Source organism: Emys orbicularis, chromosome 11 (assembly GCF_028017835.1).
Source record: "Emys orbicularis isolate rEmyOrb1 chromosome 11, rEmyOrb1.hap1, whole genome shotgun sequence".
NCBI classification, from domain to species: Eukaryota; Metazoa; Chordata; order Testudines; family Emydidae; genus Emys; species Emys orbicularis.
The window spans coordinates 12345113-12361376 of record NC_088693.1 but is presented as its reverse complement, the minus strand read 5'-3'; the positions used below and the strand labels follow the sequence as shown (position 1 = coordinate 12361376).

Here is a 16264-nt window from a genome sequence, read left to right as displayed (position 1 = left end):
GCTGCCTGAAGTCTGCGCCCTTGAGCCTCTCCCCAACCCTCTGCCCCAACCCTGATCCCCCCTCCCACCCTCTGAACCCCTCAGTCCCAGCCTGGAGCACCCTCCTACATCCCTCCTCCAAACCCCCTCATCCCCAAACCTACCCCAGAGCCTACACCCCCAGCTGGAGCCCTCACCCCCTGGCACCCCATTCCCCACCCCCTGAACTCCTCATTTCTGGCCCCAACCAGAGCCCTCACCCCCTCCCGCACCCCAACTCCAATTTTATGAGCATTCATGGCCCGCCATACAATTTCTATTCCCAGATGTGGCCCTCAGGCCAAAAAGTTTGCCCACCCCCGTTTTAAACATTATGGCAACCAATGATAAATTGTAAAATTTATTGATGAAAACTATTCTTAAACACATGATCTTCAGAGAACACTGCATGCTACGTGCCAATGTTATTTCAGTCTTGCATGATACAAAGTATTCCTTGCAGGAAAAAAATGCAATGTCGATAACCAAATGAGAAATATTCTTGGAAAATGTGTTTTTGCTCTCTGCACTTCAGACAAAAAAAAGAAAAAAATAATTAATAATGGAGTACATCAAGATGTGCTCACGTTTTAGTCCCTTCCATTTTGTGCTTTTAAAAAGCTAGAGACTCCTAGCCAGGAAATAAGTAAATTGCTTTCAAATCTTAATGTCACATGTATATGTTCAGGTTGTTGGTGCCAAGATACAAGACACAAGGAAGGTGATGCATAGGGTTACCATACGTCCGGTTTTTCCCCGGACATGTCCGGCTTTTTGGTAATCAAACCCCCGTCCAGGGGGAATTGCCAAAAAGCCGAACATGTCCAGGAAAAATACCAGCCGAGCACTTCCCCACCCGGGCTCCAGATGCTCTGCTCTGGCGGTGCAGGGTCCGAAGGCATGGGGGCTGCCCGAAGCCGGTAGTGCTCGGGCAGCTCGGCTCTTAAACAGAGCCGAAGAGTCAGGGGAGGAGCACAGCAGCCGGAGCCTGGGAGGGGAAGTGCCCGGCCGGGGGCGCAGGGTCTGGTGGCATGGGGGCTGCCCGAAGCCTGAGCGCTACCGGCTTCACGGTTTGCCGGGCAGCCTCCAGACCCTGCGGCCCCGGCTGGGCGCTTCCCCTCCTGGGCTCCAGCTGCGCTGGGGAAGCCCTTTTCGCGTGGCTGGGAGGGAGGTGGGGGAGTTAGGGCGGGGACTTTGGGGAAGGGGGTGGGAAAGGGGCAGGGCCAGGGCCCGGGCCCATGGAGTGTCCTCTTTTTATTTTTTAAATATGGTAACCCTAGTGATGCATCTCTTTTATTGGACCAGCTTCTGATGGGGGAAGGACAAGCTTCCCAGAGCTCTTCCCCTCAGTCTGGAGAAAGTAAGCAGAGTATCTGAGCTATATACATGCTCAGTCCCTCCAATCCAAGTAGCAAATTGGGGGAAGGGGGCACACACTGCCTCTGGTTTTATGATTTAGGGAAACCCAGCCATTCAGTAGCTGAGGAAACAAAAAAGTGTAAGCCTTATTTTATATCTGGATTAAAAATGTTAATACACGAGCATAGCAAATCAATATGGTCAAACTGAATTTAGAAGGAAGAGACTGTTTTGGAGAAAAAAGTTAGTGAAAATCAGAACGTAGAAACACTCACATGTTTGATAAAAAGCTGTGCTAAACGGTCATGTTCCTGGAGACATTTTTCCAGTTCAGCCAGGAAAAAACTGAAAGTAAAGAAGATAAGCAATTCAGAATAGTTTCCCCTTCCTATCCCCCCCACACCTCCCCCCCACCCCCCATAATCCAATCACAGCTAGAGAATTCCACAATAACTGAACAAGAGGGGGAAACTTGGCTTTTTCCTTTAGATTCAACATGCACCTATCAAAACATTGTTGGGATGGTGGGGGCAGAAGGCAGAAATTTAAGGGAAATCAGTTCTTGGATTTTAAAGTCTTCACTTTTACTCTGTTCTGTGGTTTTCATTAGAGCTGGTTGAAAAATGCCAAGAGACATTCTGCAGACGTTTGGAGTTATTCCCCCCCAAAAAAACCATTTACCAAAAACTGCTTCTGAAAGTTGAAATAAAAATGTTCAGTTGGATAAGACCCATGAAAAGTTTTGACCACATTGAAAACTTCTGTAGAAACCTTCATTTTGTCCAGGGGCGGTTCCAGGCACCAGTGCAGCAAGCACGTGCCTGGGGCGGCAAGCCGCGGGGGGCGGCCTGCCTGTCCCTGTGAGGGCGGCAGTCAGGCTGCCTTCGGTGGCATGCCTGCGGGAGGTCCGCTGGTCCCGTGGATTCGGCGGCAATTCGGCGGCGGGGACGCTGAAGGCATGGCACCAGCAGACCTCCTGCAGGCATACAGCCGAATCTGCATGGCCCAGCGGACCGCGCCGCCAAAAGCCGCCTGACTGCCGTGCTTGGGGCAGAAAAAACTATAGAGCCGCCCCTGATTTTGTCTAAGGCTATTTTTAGTCACTAAACATTTGGACTACAAACTTTTGGCCAGCTGTAGTTAGTTATCAGTGTGTAAGTATATGACAAACCAATATTTACATTGACCTGCACCTTTGGAGACCTCTAGCTTGAATCCCTTCTAAGGAATTTTATTTAGATGCCTAAAAATGAGATTTATTTAGGTGCTTTATGTTTCTAGAGACCTTTATAGTTTTTAACAGCCTTCAAAAGAGGTAGAACCTCCTTTCCCAGCAGCTCTCTTAATGTTGAGCAATTTCCAGCTTGAATGCCTTCATGGATCTTAACTGCAGATGCCTGGCATGGGGAGAAGCATTGTCTGAAGTAAACAGGTCCTGGCAAGGTCCAGGGCCTGCAAAGGAAGATTTACTTCAGAGAGCCGTGCATGAAACTAAACATTTCAATGAGGTACCCGGTAAGTCTTGGAAGTTCAAGTTCTAACTAATAGTGTTTTTAAAAAGCAGAAGGGTCAGGAGTTTGATCATCAACCCTCCCTTTCGCTGCCCTCAGCTAGAGGAGAATCATCACAACTAGAGATTGTGTAAGTGGTTAAACAGCAAAAGCAGCAGCATGAAGAGAAGGCCTAAAACAATGCGGTCCTGGCCTGTGACTGGGGTCCCTAGGGTCTATGGTAATAAAAATAATATTACTAGTAGCAACAGTAGAACTGGTGAAGAGCAAGGACACTGCACAAACTCAGCCAGATGGAGGTCTATAGCCGAAGAGACCTATAACCACTTATACTTTGATTTTACTTGAGTTTATACATACTTTCTCCAACTCTACAGAAAGAGTGCAGGTGTTAAAAGATGCAGATAGAGTTAATGCTATCTTGTGCCAGACTCACAGGTCAGGGATATGCATTTCAAGAATTCCGTTACAAGAAGTCAATAGAACTATAGATAAGAAATCATTAACACAAATCTAAGTCCACTTGCTTCTATATGGGAGTTTCATTAACAATACAGAAGATCTAGAGGAAATCTGACCTTATTTAGAAAGTCTGGAGAACACTTGAATAAATGTCTGAATTCAATATTCTAATCAGGCACCTTGCAATGTGTAATTAAAATAGTTTGTTGAAACTCAATTCAGTTAAGGCAAGTTCTGCAGCAGCAAGCTGTAGCTGCTGAAATGTTTATGAATGCCAGAGTTGAAATGCACTTCAGAGTCAATGAGACTATTGTTCTCTTAGGATTTAAAAAAAAAAAAAAAAAAAAAAAAAAAAAGGAGGTGGCAATGGCTGTCGTTCAAGGTTAAAAGCAAGATGTTGCTCACATTGTAAATAAAAACCTATTTCTGGGACTTGAAATAAGCAATCTTGGGCAGATTTCTGGGGGCTAGTGTCCAGCAACGTACCACCACCCTGAGGAATTCCAAAACTTTCTTGTGTTTGACCCAACTTCTACGTTTGGCTAGAAAACATGGACTGATGCAGCTTTTCACCTACTGTTTTCCCTTTTCACATACGTGCACCATTCCTCCCACGTCCATGTCCAGTTTAGCCTGTTTCTACCATTCCAGTCTGAATCTTGTTTTATTGGGACACGTCGCATGGGCTGATTTTCAGAGGTACTGAGCACCCACAAATCCAAGTATCAAAAACTTGAAATTAAACCCAGTCAGATTGAGTGAAAATTGAACCCACTTATTTTATAGGCCTACCATCCAATGACATCAAATTGTCAACTTCAGGAATCTCAAGCATCAAGATTAAGATCACATTTTAGAACCGAAATAAAAAGCTGTTTTCAGCAGGCACTAGCACTTCAGAAGTCCAGGGGAGTGGAGGGTACCTCTGAAAATCATGCCATTTTTATTTGGAGCCCAAAGCTTGCACCTCAATGACTTGCACAAAGTCCATTCAAAGTAAATTTGGTAGTAGAGCCAGGTATAGAACCCAGGCACCCTGGTTTCCAATTCTCTCTCCTTTGCTGAAGTACACTTGTCAACGATACTTAAAAATCCAACTTACTCCTTGTGCCAGTCATAAATCTGGTGGATATTGCCAAATACAATCTTGTCTTTCCCTTTCATATCTTCAGTAACCCCTTTTTCTTCTATTCTCTTCATGAAGCCCTGTAGTATGAAAGAGCAGTGATTAACTAATAACCCAGCTGAAGAATAATAATTATATGTTTGTTTTTCAGGACAAGCACAAAGTTACATGCCATAACTGGTAGAATCCTCTCTTTAGAAGAAAGCCAGGTACTTAAAATACATGTTATGCAGTTTAAAACCAGACACACCCCTTATATTTTAAGTTACACACTTTGCTTAAAAGAAAAAAAGAAGGAAAAAAAAAAGCTATAAAGGGATTTATTCTGCAACTTCTCAAAGGTTTGTACAAATCTATTGTACTGTCACTAAAGTGACAAGTACAATTAAAAGTTATAAAAGTTACATAAGTGGTTTGTCCAAAATTCTTGGGTTCCCTGATAAGTGCAAGAAGCCAACTCTGCACAGATAAGATTTTTTTCATTTAAAGGGGGGGGGAAAAAATGTACTTCTTGGGTGCACAAAACCATGTAGTAAATTTAGAGTCACAAATAGGATCTCACTCCTTCTGAGCATTCCGTTTGAGTCTCTGTAGCATTACAAATGTCCGTTTACATTTGCCTCACACTTCACTATCTGAGTAAGAGAACTCTTGAGTTTTAAAAGCTTGGAAACCTTTGAAAGCCCCCACTAAATTGTTTGGAAGCATTCACTGAACTAATGAGTTTGCAAAAAGATTTTCCCAAGAGGTCACTTGTTTTCAGTGCCTTTGTTTTTTGATCCTCACCTTGGAGCAACTAGTGTTGTGTGCGCTGAATACTTCTGGCATCAGTATCTAGGTATCGATAGGGCACTCAAAAATTGAAGCATCCAAAATTAATGGATGCTCTTGAAAGTGTGGGACAAAGAATAACTTTGATATAGTTCCTTTCATCCCAAAGTGTGTTACAAACAAAACTCAGCTGCTACATATGGGCCTGAGACAAAGATTGGATCAAGATACCAATTTTTAGAGGTGTTCAAATCTGGAATTTTGGTTTGGGCCCTTCTCTAAATAAAGAGAGTGCCATTATTAATCAGTTCCAATTTCAGGTAGGATCTCTGTCTAATAGCAACAGGAGAATACAAGAAGTGCAAGAAGAAAAATCTATTTATCTGGAAGACTATACTACAGCAGAAAGGATCTCATGTATCACAACCCAAGATAAGCCTTTGCACACTTCATTGTAGGTTTTAAAATTTAGTATTTGAAAACATTTCCTTTAGGCACTTTTTTAGCACAGTATCCAGTTAGTAGGACAGCCTTTTGCCGATTTGAGCAATTACAGCCAGAGTTTAAAGATACTAAATGGACTTTAACTCACCTCTACCACGATTCCCAAGTCTTTGACGTAGTCCTTCTCAGTCTGCACCAGCTCATTTAAGACAAACCTAGATTAAAAAATAGCTGCATCATTTCTCAATACGAGTTACTGCCTCCAGCACACACACACAGTTTTGAACCAACAAAGACTACAGCCTTATTCCAGATCACATGACCTAGATCTCCCTCAACTCCGCTTCATGCATAGGTTCTGGAACAATTTTTAGAGTGGGGGTGCTGAAAACCACTGAACCAAAACTGTAAACCTTGTATATGATGGAAACTACTTCAAACCAGGGGGTGCTGCTGCACCCTCAGCACCCCTAGTTCCACCACCTATGGCTTCATGGCTCAATAGTTATTGTCTTATGAAAACTTAACCCTGTCAGTTCAGAACATTCTTCATCTGTGCCAGAGGTGGCTGAAATCCTTTTCACCAGGGTTTGTTTTTTTTAAATCCTGGGGTAAAGACAATCAGTTGGTCTGATTACACAGAAAAAAACCCTGGTTACTTATTCTAAACTGTCATTCGAGAGGAGGTTGCACACATGTATTCTACTTCGGTGACTAAAACAATACCCATAGGAGGGGGCTCCGAGTCTATTTAGATAGAGAAACCAGTATAGCTTTCCTAAAATTAGCATCAGAGCTTGAAGCAGTTGTAACTGCATAGTTCGGACTGAGTGAAGGGGTGCACAAAGGACCACATAGCAGTCCTACAAATGTCCGGTATAGGGACATCCTTTAGAAAAGTCGCTGAAGTAGCTTGAGCTCTGTAGAGTGGGCCGACAGTCACTGTGGAGCACTGTTCACTACCCCTTCTGCAATTGTAATATAGGAAGTAGTAATCCACCTGGAGATTAGATGTACTGCGACAGCTTGACTTCTCGTCCTGTCAGCATAAGAAATAAAAAGAACAAGGCAATAGCTTGAAATATTTGGTCCTGTCTAGATAGGACACCAATATTCACCTTACATCCAGAGTATGCAGATGTTCTTCATTGAATGCAGCTTCAGAAAAAAGATTGGTAAGTATATCTTTTGACAAGTAGTCTTGATGACAAGTAGTCTTGTTTAAATGAAATGTCAATACTACAGATAAAAAGTTGTGGATGTGGCCTCAAAGCTACTTTATCCTTGGGCGGGGGCGGGGGGGGGGGGGGGGAGAAGCACATAAGGAGGCCCTGCCACTCTTCTGGCCAATATAATGGTCATTTGGAAGGGATGTCTGACAGATGGGCCAAGAACAGTGGCCAAAACTCAAATGGAGAACCCATCAAAACAGCCAACACAATGTTGGAGGTCCTAAAGAGGTACTGTATCTTTAACAGGAGGAAAAAGCCAAACAATCCCTTAAAAGTTATCTAGAAATCATGGGGCTAGGAGGCAAAGGTGGAGAGGAGAAGAGGTCACCTGGATAGGGGGATGGATAGCTGAGATCACTACTAAGTGAAACTTCAGGTTGGTTAGCAAAAGACCAGAGGATCTGAGGTGCAACAGGTACTCTAGAATGTCCTGAATCTTAGCCTCTGTGATTGTATTCCATGGAGATTGGACTATATAGCAAAAAATGCTTCCATTTAGCCACAATCGGTGGGGCTAGTGGATTGCTGCCTATTATTACGCAATATTTCTTCAACTGCCACTTAGTAGTTTTTTTTCCCACTTGACCTAATCACTCAACATCCAAGTTGTGAAGTGCATATTGCTGGGATTTGGGTACAACATCTGTCCATGTTGCTGGGATAGCAGATCCATGAATGAGGGTAGAGTTGAGAGGCTGAGAAGTTTAGGGAACTAGCATGGTCTTGACCAACCTGACATAAGAATCATCTTGGCATGACCGTTTTTCTATTTGAGTATATTCTCAGGCATGAGTAGGATGGGGGAGGAATGCATACATATAAACCCAGTCCCCCATCTAAGAAGAAAGATATTGTATAGGGAGATTGAACTGAGGTCCACTTGAGAACAAAATTGATGCCATTTCTAGTTGTCCTTTGTTGTGAACAAGAGGACTGTTGGAACACCCAGATTTGGAAAATGGCCTTGAAAATATTGTTCGAGGGAATCACTTGTGATTCAGGCAGAATCTCCTGCTGAGGTGATAAGCAGCCAAATCTGGGAGCCAGGTAAGTGAGTGACAGTGGGAGTAATGCCTTTCCTGATGCAAAAGAACCATAGCTTCCTGAAAAAGCTGATCAGATTGTGCCACTCCCTGTCAGTTTAGGTAGTACATTGCAGTTGTATTGTCATGTAGTATCCAGAATGACAAGCCCTTGATGTAAGGGAGAAATATGTGGCAAGGCCTGTGAATTGCCCAGAGCTTGAGGACAGTGATAAGAAGAGTCACTTCACGCTCCATCCATAAAGCGTGGGTTTGCAGCCACTCTAGATATGCATCTCAACCTATCAGAAAGATTAACAACAGGAGTACTTGTGGCACCTTAGAGACTAACAAATTTATTAGAGCATAAGCTTTCGTGGGCTACAACCCACTTCTTCGGATGCATCCGAAGAAGTGGGTTGTAGCCCACGAAAGCTTATGCTCTAATAAATTTGTTAGTCTCTAAGGTGCCACAAGTACTCCTGTTATTTTTGCGGATACAGACTAACACGGCTGCTACTCTGAAACCTGTCAGAAAGATTAATGACTGTCTTGAATGGAAGGGGGAGAGAGAAAAAGTGTACCCCTCCCCCCCCCCCCCCCCCCCACACACACACACTTGAGTCATCCACCATTCCAGGGAACACAGGAGTACTAGAAGTACTTGGATCAACTTGTCTAAAGGTGTCTGTTCAGTTGATAGACTAGCTTTAGCCAAGTTTGAAGGGAGCACACATACAGCCAGCATATGTTGGGTCACATAAGGCTCAGTGGTCTCAGATGTATCTGGACTGCGTGGTGGGGTGTGATCTGAGGGACATGCACAGGTGGCGAATGGCCTGAAACCTGTAGTGAGGGAGGAATACCATCGAGCTTGTAGAATCAAGTAGTCCCCACATAGAAAATATGGCCCTAATTTGGATTTGCCTTTATGCAGCATGAAACCCAGACAAAATCAATCAAAGAAATGGATGATGACTTGAACATGGTAGAGAGCCTGCTGTTTGGATTTGCCCTGCACCATCTAATTGTCCAAATATGGGAAGATGTGAATTCCCCTCTTCCTCAAACAGACCACCACCACCAGGAACATGGTGAATACACACAGGAATGACAACAGGCCAAAGGGAAGTACTGTGTATCAATAGTGTTGACCTGCTACTGCAAATCTCTGGATGCTACCAAGTCACAGGCGGTAGGCATCCTGGAGATCAAGGGCAGCAAACCACTCTGTCCTAGACGGCAATGAATGATTGACACTAGAGAGACAATCAAAATCTTATGTGCTTGATTAACTTGTGGAAATTTCAACGATCCAGTATGGAGCAGAGATCCACTTTGGACTTCAGGGGATCAGAAAATATGAGTAAAACCCCTTTCCCTGATGTGGATGGGGAACAACTTCTTTAGCCCAGAGAGAGCAGAATCTGAACTTCCTGACAGAGCATTGACTCATGAGAATGGTCCCTGAAGAGACAGGGTAGGAAGGGTGATTGGACAGAAGCTTGATAGAATATTCTAGTCTCAGTCATCCATTGTTATAGCTTCCCAAGCATTGAGGAAGTGGGACAATCTGTCCCCACATGGAGGAAGGGGAAATCATAGGAAGATTCCTGATTACAGTATTGCTGTCCTCAAGGAAGAAGTCAAATAGGCTGCTACCCCCAAGAATGACTGGTTTGAGGGTCTTCTCTTCTGTGATGTGCACTTCTGTCTTGAAAACTCATTCTAACTTGATGGGTACTGCCTATAAACACTGGCGTTGATACTGCTGTTGATGTGATCTGTATTGACACCTCTTGGGTGCTTGGGCATAGATCCCCAAGGAGCCAAAGGGTACCCAGAGAGTCCTTAAATGAATGTAAAGTCTCATTGGTCTTCTCTGAAAAGACAGACAACAACAAAAAAATCCATCAAAACTTGATATTCTCTATAGTTTGCTGAGTGTCTGGGGCTATGTTCAAGTTATGCAACCACAAGGCTTTCCTCACTCCTATTGCAGAGGCCATCATCATCCTAAAAGAAGTGTCCACTGCATCAAATAGACTGGAGGGATGTTTTGCCTATGATGCAGCCTTCAAGTAATGCCCTGAACTCCTCCTGTGCATCCTCCAGAAGGTTGTCAGTAAACCCAGACATCGCATCCCTGTTAACAAAGCTGTATTTCACTAACAGCATCTGCTGGTTTGCTACGTGCATCTGGAGAGAGGATGTGGAATACATTTTTCTCCCAAACAATTTGGCCCTTTTTCACTGGGGGTTGATTTAAGTCTTCCTGGACACGCTCTCTCATTAGCAGCTGTAACCACCAAGGAATTTGGAGCAGGAAGAGAAGAAAAAGCATGCAAAGTCTTGCAACAGGACACGATAATGTCTGTCTGTGAGCTCAGCTGAGAGAGTTAAAAAAAATGGAAGGTTCCATAAAGTCTTTGCTAGCTCTAGAAGAATGTCATTAATCGAGAGGGCAGACACCTGGAGAATGAATACAAGCTTGTGAGTGTTTCTCTTGTACAAGCTCGACTTCTATGCTTAAATCTGCCACCATTCTCCTCAGCAGATCTTGAGAGCCTAAAGTCCTCGGGGACCAGAGAAGAGGAGTATGGCATCATCAGGTTTTCAGGTGAGGAGAACCATAGGTGCAAACTCCAGGGATGAAGCATCCACAGGAAATAAATAAATAAAAAGATAGTGAGTTCTGAGCACTCACTGGCAGCCCCATGGATCAGTCTACTGGGTACCAATGGCTAACTATTTATAAGGAAGGTAGAGGGCCAACTGCAGAAAAAAGGGGGGAAAAAGGGGGGGGGGAGGAGAGGAAATGTCACAGGTAGCTCCAGCTCAGGCCATGGGCAGTGAGAAGGAATTGAAGGGGACTGGGTGGTGCTGCCCTTATATAGCCTCAGGAAGGGCAATGAGGAGAGACGGGGTGTGTACACCAACCCAATGGGTATGGCTGCACAACAAACAAAAAAACACCTTTCCAGCTCCAGAGTGCTGGTTGCATTCACATTTAAGATGATATGTGCACCACCCAAAGAACTAGACCCTTGTCCAAAGAACCCCAACTCCACATATGAGAGAGGGTGCATAGAAGAGATACTACAGCAGTAGCCATGGAATCTCTGTTCAAGTACTTTAAAGCCTTGTGCCAGATGAGTATTTTGTTCCCCTATCCCCTAGAGGGCCCTCCCATGAGTAAAGTTCATTTATTCTGGCTTTGCATAGGCTTAAAGGAAATAGTCTAATTTTCATTTCTTGAGACTCAATGCTAGGAGAATGAATCCCATTTCCTTTCCAAAGGACTGATCTCTTATAGTAAATAATGCAGGTGTGGCAGTCAAAGGCTTTATGCTTCTTTCAAAGCCAGTAATCCTGGATAACAGTCATCTAAGGAAGCTTCAATGCACACAAACATGTATCAGTCAAACTGATTAGTCACATACGGTTTTCTCTACACAACAATTTCAAGAGTTATACCTGTCTTACTACAGACAGTCTCCCTCACAATTACAGAGAGAGTTATTTAGCACTATGAACGAAATTCCATCCAAGCTCAAACTCAATAATGAGTAACAAGAGAGAGGAATGCTTTCATGCCTGGTGTCACACTGTATACATCAATCAACAGTGACCCACTTGAAATGACAGCTCTGTAGAAACTGTGCTATATGGAAGCCCTGGTAAAGACGGATACAGAAAAGAGGTCTAGGGATAGGTATTCTGAAGAGGAAACTGAGATCACATGGGCTAGCAAGAATTCTGAAGATAAAAGACATGTTTGGTGATTGGTAAAAACCCCAAAACTATTTGATAAGACTAAGCGCTAACTGAAGTGATCCTGTGAGCCAGACTTAACAGGTGGGTGAAGGCATTCTGAGCTCATGTATCATAACAGAACAGCTGTTGGTATCCTGCAAGATTAAACACTCTACAGACAAACTACTGAGATGAAACAGCAATGATGCCACCATGTGCCATTTCACATGGAAAAAAACTTCCCTGCCTCCAAAAACATCATGAACTAAGGTGAAACATGAAGACAATACCATAGCAATGTGAGAGGTACGGAATACCTGTGAGACATAGGGACGTTGTCACATAGTGTGATGGCAGTGTTGGTAGCACTCATTCGTCTTGTCTAGGCAAAGCAGAGGGGAAACTTTTCTGTAGACCCTCTGCATGAAGAGGTCATGCTGCTCCTTGATTATTTAAGCAGCAAAATCCAGCCCTTTTGGGCAGGAGCTATGAAGTGGCAGTGGAAATGCCAGCTGTTCATGGTGTTCCAAGAACCACTCTGCCAAGTTCCATACGCATGTAATAAATACATGCTGGGCAAACTGTTGCTCCTTTACAAAGCAGCAGCAGGTATCCCTGGGCAAGCATATGCCCTATGCTGCTGTTCCCCTGGCTGACCTACGTGTCCCTGCAAGGAATATGCTACACCTCCTTTGGCATGGATATACCAACAGATTTACTGAGAGGGAATCCCTGCACTTACCACTAGGTAGGACTCCGGTCCTGTTGCTATCCAGGAATTCTGGGTGTTGAGGGAAGAATCGCTCCCTGTTCTCTCAAGAACACTTCTCTCCATCTACACTTATATCCAGGGCCGGCTCTGGCTTTTTTGCCGCCCAAAGCAAAAAACGCCTGGCCGGCCAGCGCAGCAGGGGGGGGGGGGGGGGGGGGAGGAGAAGGAGGAAAACAAACCTGCCCCGGAGCGGCGAAGGGGGGGGGGGGGGCGGAGAGGAGGAAGGAGAGAACAAACCAGCCGGCCGGAGCAGCAAAGGGGGGGGAGGGGGAGAGGCGGGAAACAAACCTGCCCCCAGCCAGAGCGGCGAAGGGGGGGGGGAGAACAAACTTGCCCCCGGCCAGAGCAGCAGGTGGGGGGGGGGGGAGAGACAACAAACTGGGGGAGGGATAGCTCAGTGGTTTGAGCATTGGCCTGCTAAACCCAGGGTTGTGAGTTCAATCCTTGAGGGGGCCACTTGGGGATCTGGGGCTAAATCAGTACTTGGTCCTGCTAGTGTAGGCAGGGGGCTGGACTCGATGACCTTTCAAGGTTCCTTCCAGTTCTAGGAGATGGGATATCTCCATTATTCTTCTATTCTAACTGGCCCGCCTGCCGGAGCGGCAAAGGAAAGAAAAAATAAAAATGAACAAAAAATACCTGCGGGGCGGTGGGAGCGTGGGTGCAGGGGGACTCCCGGCCCTGCAGACCCCGGGCAGCGGAGTGCGCACCCCGGCTAGCGGGGGGGGAGGAGAGAGAAGGGGGCAGCCAGGGCTTCCTTAAGTGGGGCGCTTGCCCCGCTGCGCCGCCTGCTGAGAGGGCTCCGCGCCGCTCCGTTCGGCAGGCAGGGAAGGACGCGGGCTGCCCTACCGGGCTTGATGACCCTCTGCCCCCTACAGGGCAGAGGGAGCAGTAAACCGAAAAGAAAAAACCTGCAGGGGCGGCCAAAGCGGTGAAGCACAAAACGAAAAGGATTAGATGGAATGCCGCCCTTTGAAATCTGCCGCCCCAAGCACGAGCTTGCTCGGCTGGTGCCTGGAGCTGGCCCTGCTTATATCCATTAATATGAGGCAGAATTTGGCCTTAAGTGTCCAGGAGATCAAAATCACAAACACCAATGGTGCCAGTGCTGCAGTGTTCATAGGTCGGAGGGCTAGAATTTAAGCATCCTTCAGGATGAATTGTAGCAACCTCTGATGAACGAAGGTGCAGGATCAGTTTTGCCAACACAGAGATACAAAGCAAAATGGTACATGTATTCTTGCTTCAGGAGCTTAGTTCAGCATCTACATGGTTTAAATTACATTCACTCACCACTATAGAAGACCACATGGCTTCCCCCTTACCCCATCATTTAAACAGACGTTTGTGTTGAATGTCACTTGATATTTTTATATCCATTGTTTTACCACGTATGACACATGTAATTTTTTTTTTTTTAATCTAAAAGAGGGACACTGCCAGAGAACAAGTTTCCTTACCTGTGTTTACTGTAGGTTAGCAAAAATGAAGTCATTTACAATGATGTACTTGTGGGGAATACAGGCATATTACATGCATTTTTCTGTTATAGAAGGTATTTTCTTCTACATGGTATTGGAGGGAGTGTGGGGGAATGTCAAGTGGATGTGGACCGTTTCCTCACTTTAAAAATAAACATAAGTATTCGTATATATTGACAACACCCTCAAATTTACTCACAGGTATATCACAGCAATCAGAAAATATCCCTTTAATCTGGTAGAAATACTTTAGCAATATCTGCTGGAATAGGGGTGTGACACGGCACCCCCTATTCTTCAGTGATATTATTAGGACATTATAAGCTAAGTTCCCTCTAAGCTGCACAGCAGGCTATAAAGGGCTGTGCAGGCACGCAGCCACAGGGGCCTGAAGAGGAGAGAGGAGCAAATTGGGGCATGAATGGCTGTCGGCGGAGAGAGATGCCTCTCCCTTGGAGCTGCTGCCACATTTTCCCACCAGGAACAGTTACCGCCGCCATGTAAGGATGGCCTTCTTTTCTTGCCCAGCAGGATTTGGTACCTTAGTGGTCCAGGGGTAGCAAATTCTAAGGGATGGGGGTTTTGGAGCTGCTGCTGGCAGAGAGAGAGAGGCGTGCCTCTTCCCTGGTTCCGTAGCTGCTGCAGTGAGAGAGGGCGATGTGTGTGTCCGTCCGTCCATCCATCCTCTCTCTCTTCCCCCCCCCCGCATCACAGCCCTGGGGCAGCTTGCACCCCAAACCCCTCATCCCCAGGTGCAGCCCCAGCCCCACGCCCTCACCCCTCCCACACCCCAACCCTCTGCCCCCTCCCGTACCCTGAACCCCTCAGCCCCACCCCTGAGCCCACACTCCCTGCATCCTAACCCTCTGCTCCAGCCCTGAGCGATCCCGCCCCCCCCCACGCCAAACCCCTCAGCCCCAGCCCTGCCACATATCACCTCCATATTGGTGCACATAAAATTCATTCCTCACATAGGATGTAAAAAATTAAAGGGAACATTGAGAAGGTATTTTATGCAAAGTAACTCAGGTGCGAGGTCATTGAAGAGGTTATGATTTGCTGAATGATTATCCTATTTGTATGCATGTATCATTTTTGTATCTGAAGTTATGAATATTGACTATGTATCTGTATTTCAAATGTAGTTACACCTGGGTAACACCCACTAGACAAGATACTTTCTGTCTAGATCACAGGGGATTCCAAACTGTAAAGTAAGTCCAGCTTGCCCCTTAAGAATCTGCAGCCTGCTTGTATCATCTCTTAGGGTGAGAATCTGCTATTAATATATACTTAGATTGGATATAAAGTTTAGTTTGCATATTTTATTTGCTAGGTAACCTGCTTTGATCTGTTTGCTTTAAAATCTTTTATATGAATAACTTATTTTTGCTTTATCTAAACCAGGGTGGGAGAATCATAACTCAGGGGCAAAAGGCTGTTGCATATTCCTCTCCACATTGTGGGAGGGGGTAATTTTATGAGCTTACACTGTACAGTTCCCTGTGCAGCACAAGACAGTATAACGTGCCTAAGGAGCTGGAAGTAGCTTTCCCATGCAGGGGCTGGACAGAGAGTCTGCTTGTAACTGCAGCTGGGTGTGTCCCTACCTATAGGTATTCGTAGGCTGGAAGGCTTTGTAGCTTGTCACAGCAGTGCAGTGTAAAAGGGAGCCAAGGCTGGTGGGTCGGGGGCTCAGTGGTACCCCAGTTCTACGTGGTGCCCCAAGGGGAACCTGTCACAAGAGGCTCTCAGCACAGAGATTAAAGGTGAAAGCACACATGCATGTGTACACAGGAGATTACTTGCAAAAAATCCTATCCATAGGTGGTAATCTATTGTTTGTTTACTGGGAAATAGGGGTCATAATTTGAGTTTGGATTTGAGCTCCTTAATAAGTTATTAAAAACAAGAAATCAAGTGGCACCAGATACAGACTACAGAAACCAAGTAGCTGAAGGAGAGAGAAGCGGACTGATCCTGAAAGCCACTAGCAGCTGTTTCTAAACATTCTGGAGTAAGGGGAATTATTTGGACTGAAACAGACACAAAAAGATATGTAGTGCACAGCTGCCAAAGCTCTTTCTGCATTTCAAAAGGCCACGTGTATAGATATGAAAGGCTAAGAAGCTTGCAATGGTAAACTAGCAATTCATTAATCAGACCGATACTGAAACCAAGTATGTGCAATACTGGGGCAATCTTAGGAGACAGATAAGAGTTTCTCTCTCAGAGGAGTTCTCTACAGGTAAAGCTGGGTGCTGATCTCCTCCAACCTGCCTCTCTAATCCATTCAAATACACATTATAA

At 45.2% G+C, this 16264-nt stretch overlaps 1 protein-coding gene across 3 annotated transcripts in view; it reads right to left on the bottom strand.

Moving 5' to 3' along the window:
* The window catches only part of KALRN (kalirin RhoGEF kinase), a 730922-nt gene that overhangs the window by 55717 nt on the left and 658941 nt on the right, over nt 1-16264 (bottom strand). For all 3 annotated transcript variants that reach the window (XM_065413425.1, XM_065413426.1, XM_065413427.1), the window contains 3 exons: nt 5840-5906; nt 4453-4556; nt 1653-1722 (listed from right to left, as the gene is read on the bottom strand). In XM_065413425.1, coding sequence (XP_065269497.1) covers nt 1653-1722; nt 4453-4556; nt 5840-5906 — 241 coding nt within the window. The remainder of the gene's footprint in view (nt 1-1652; nt 1723-4452; nt 4557-5839; nt 5907-16264) is intronic.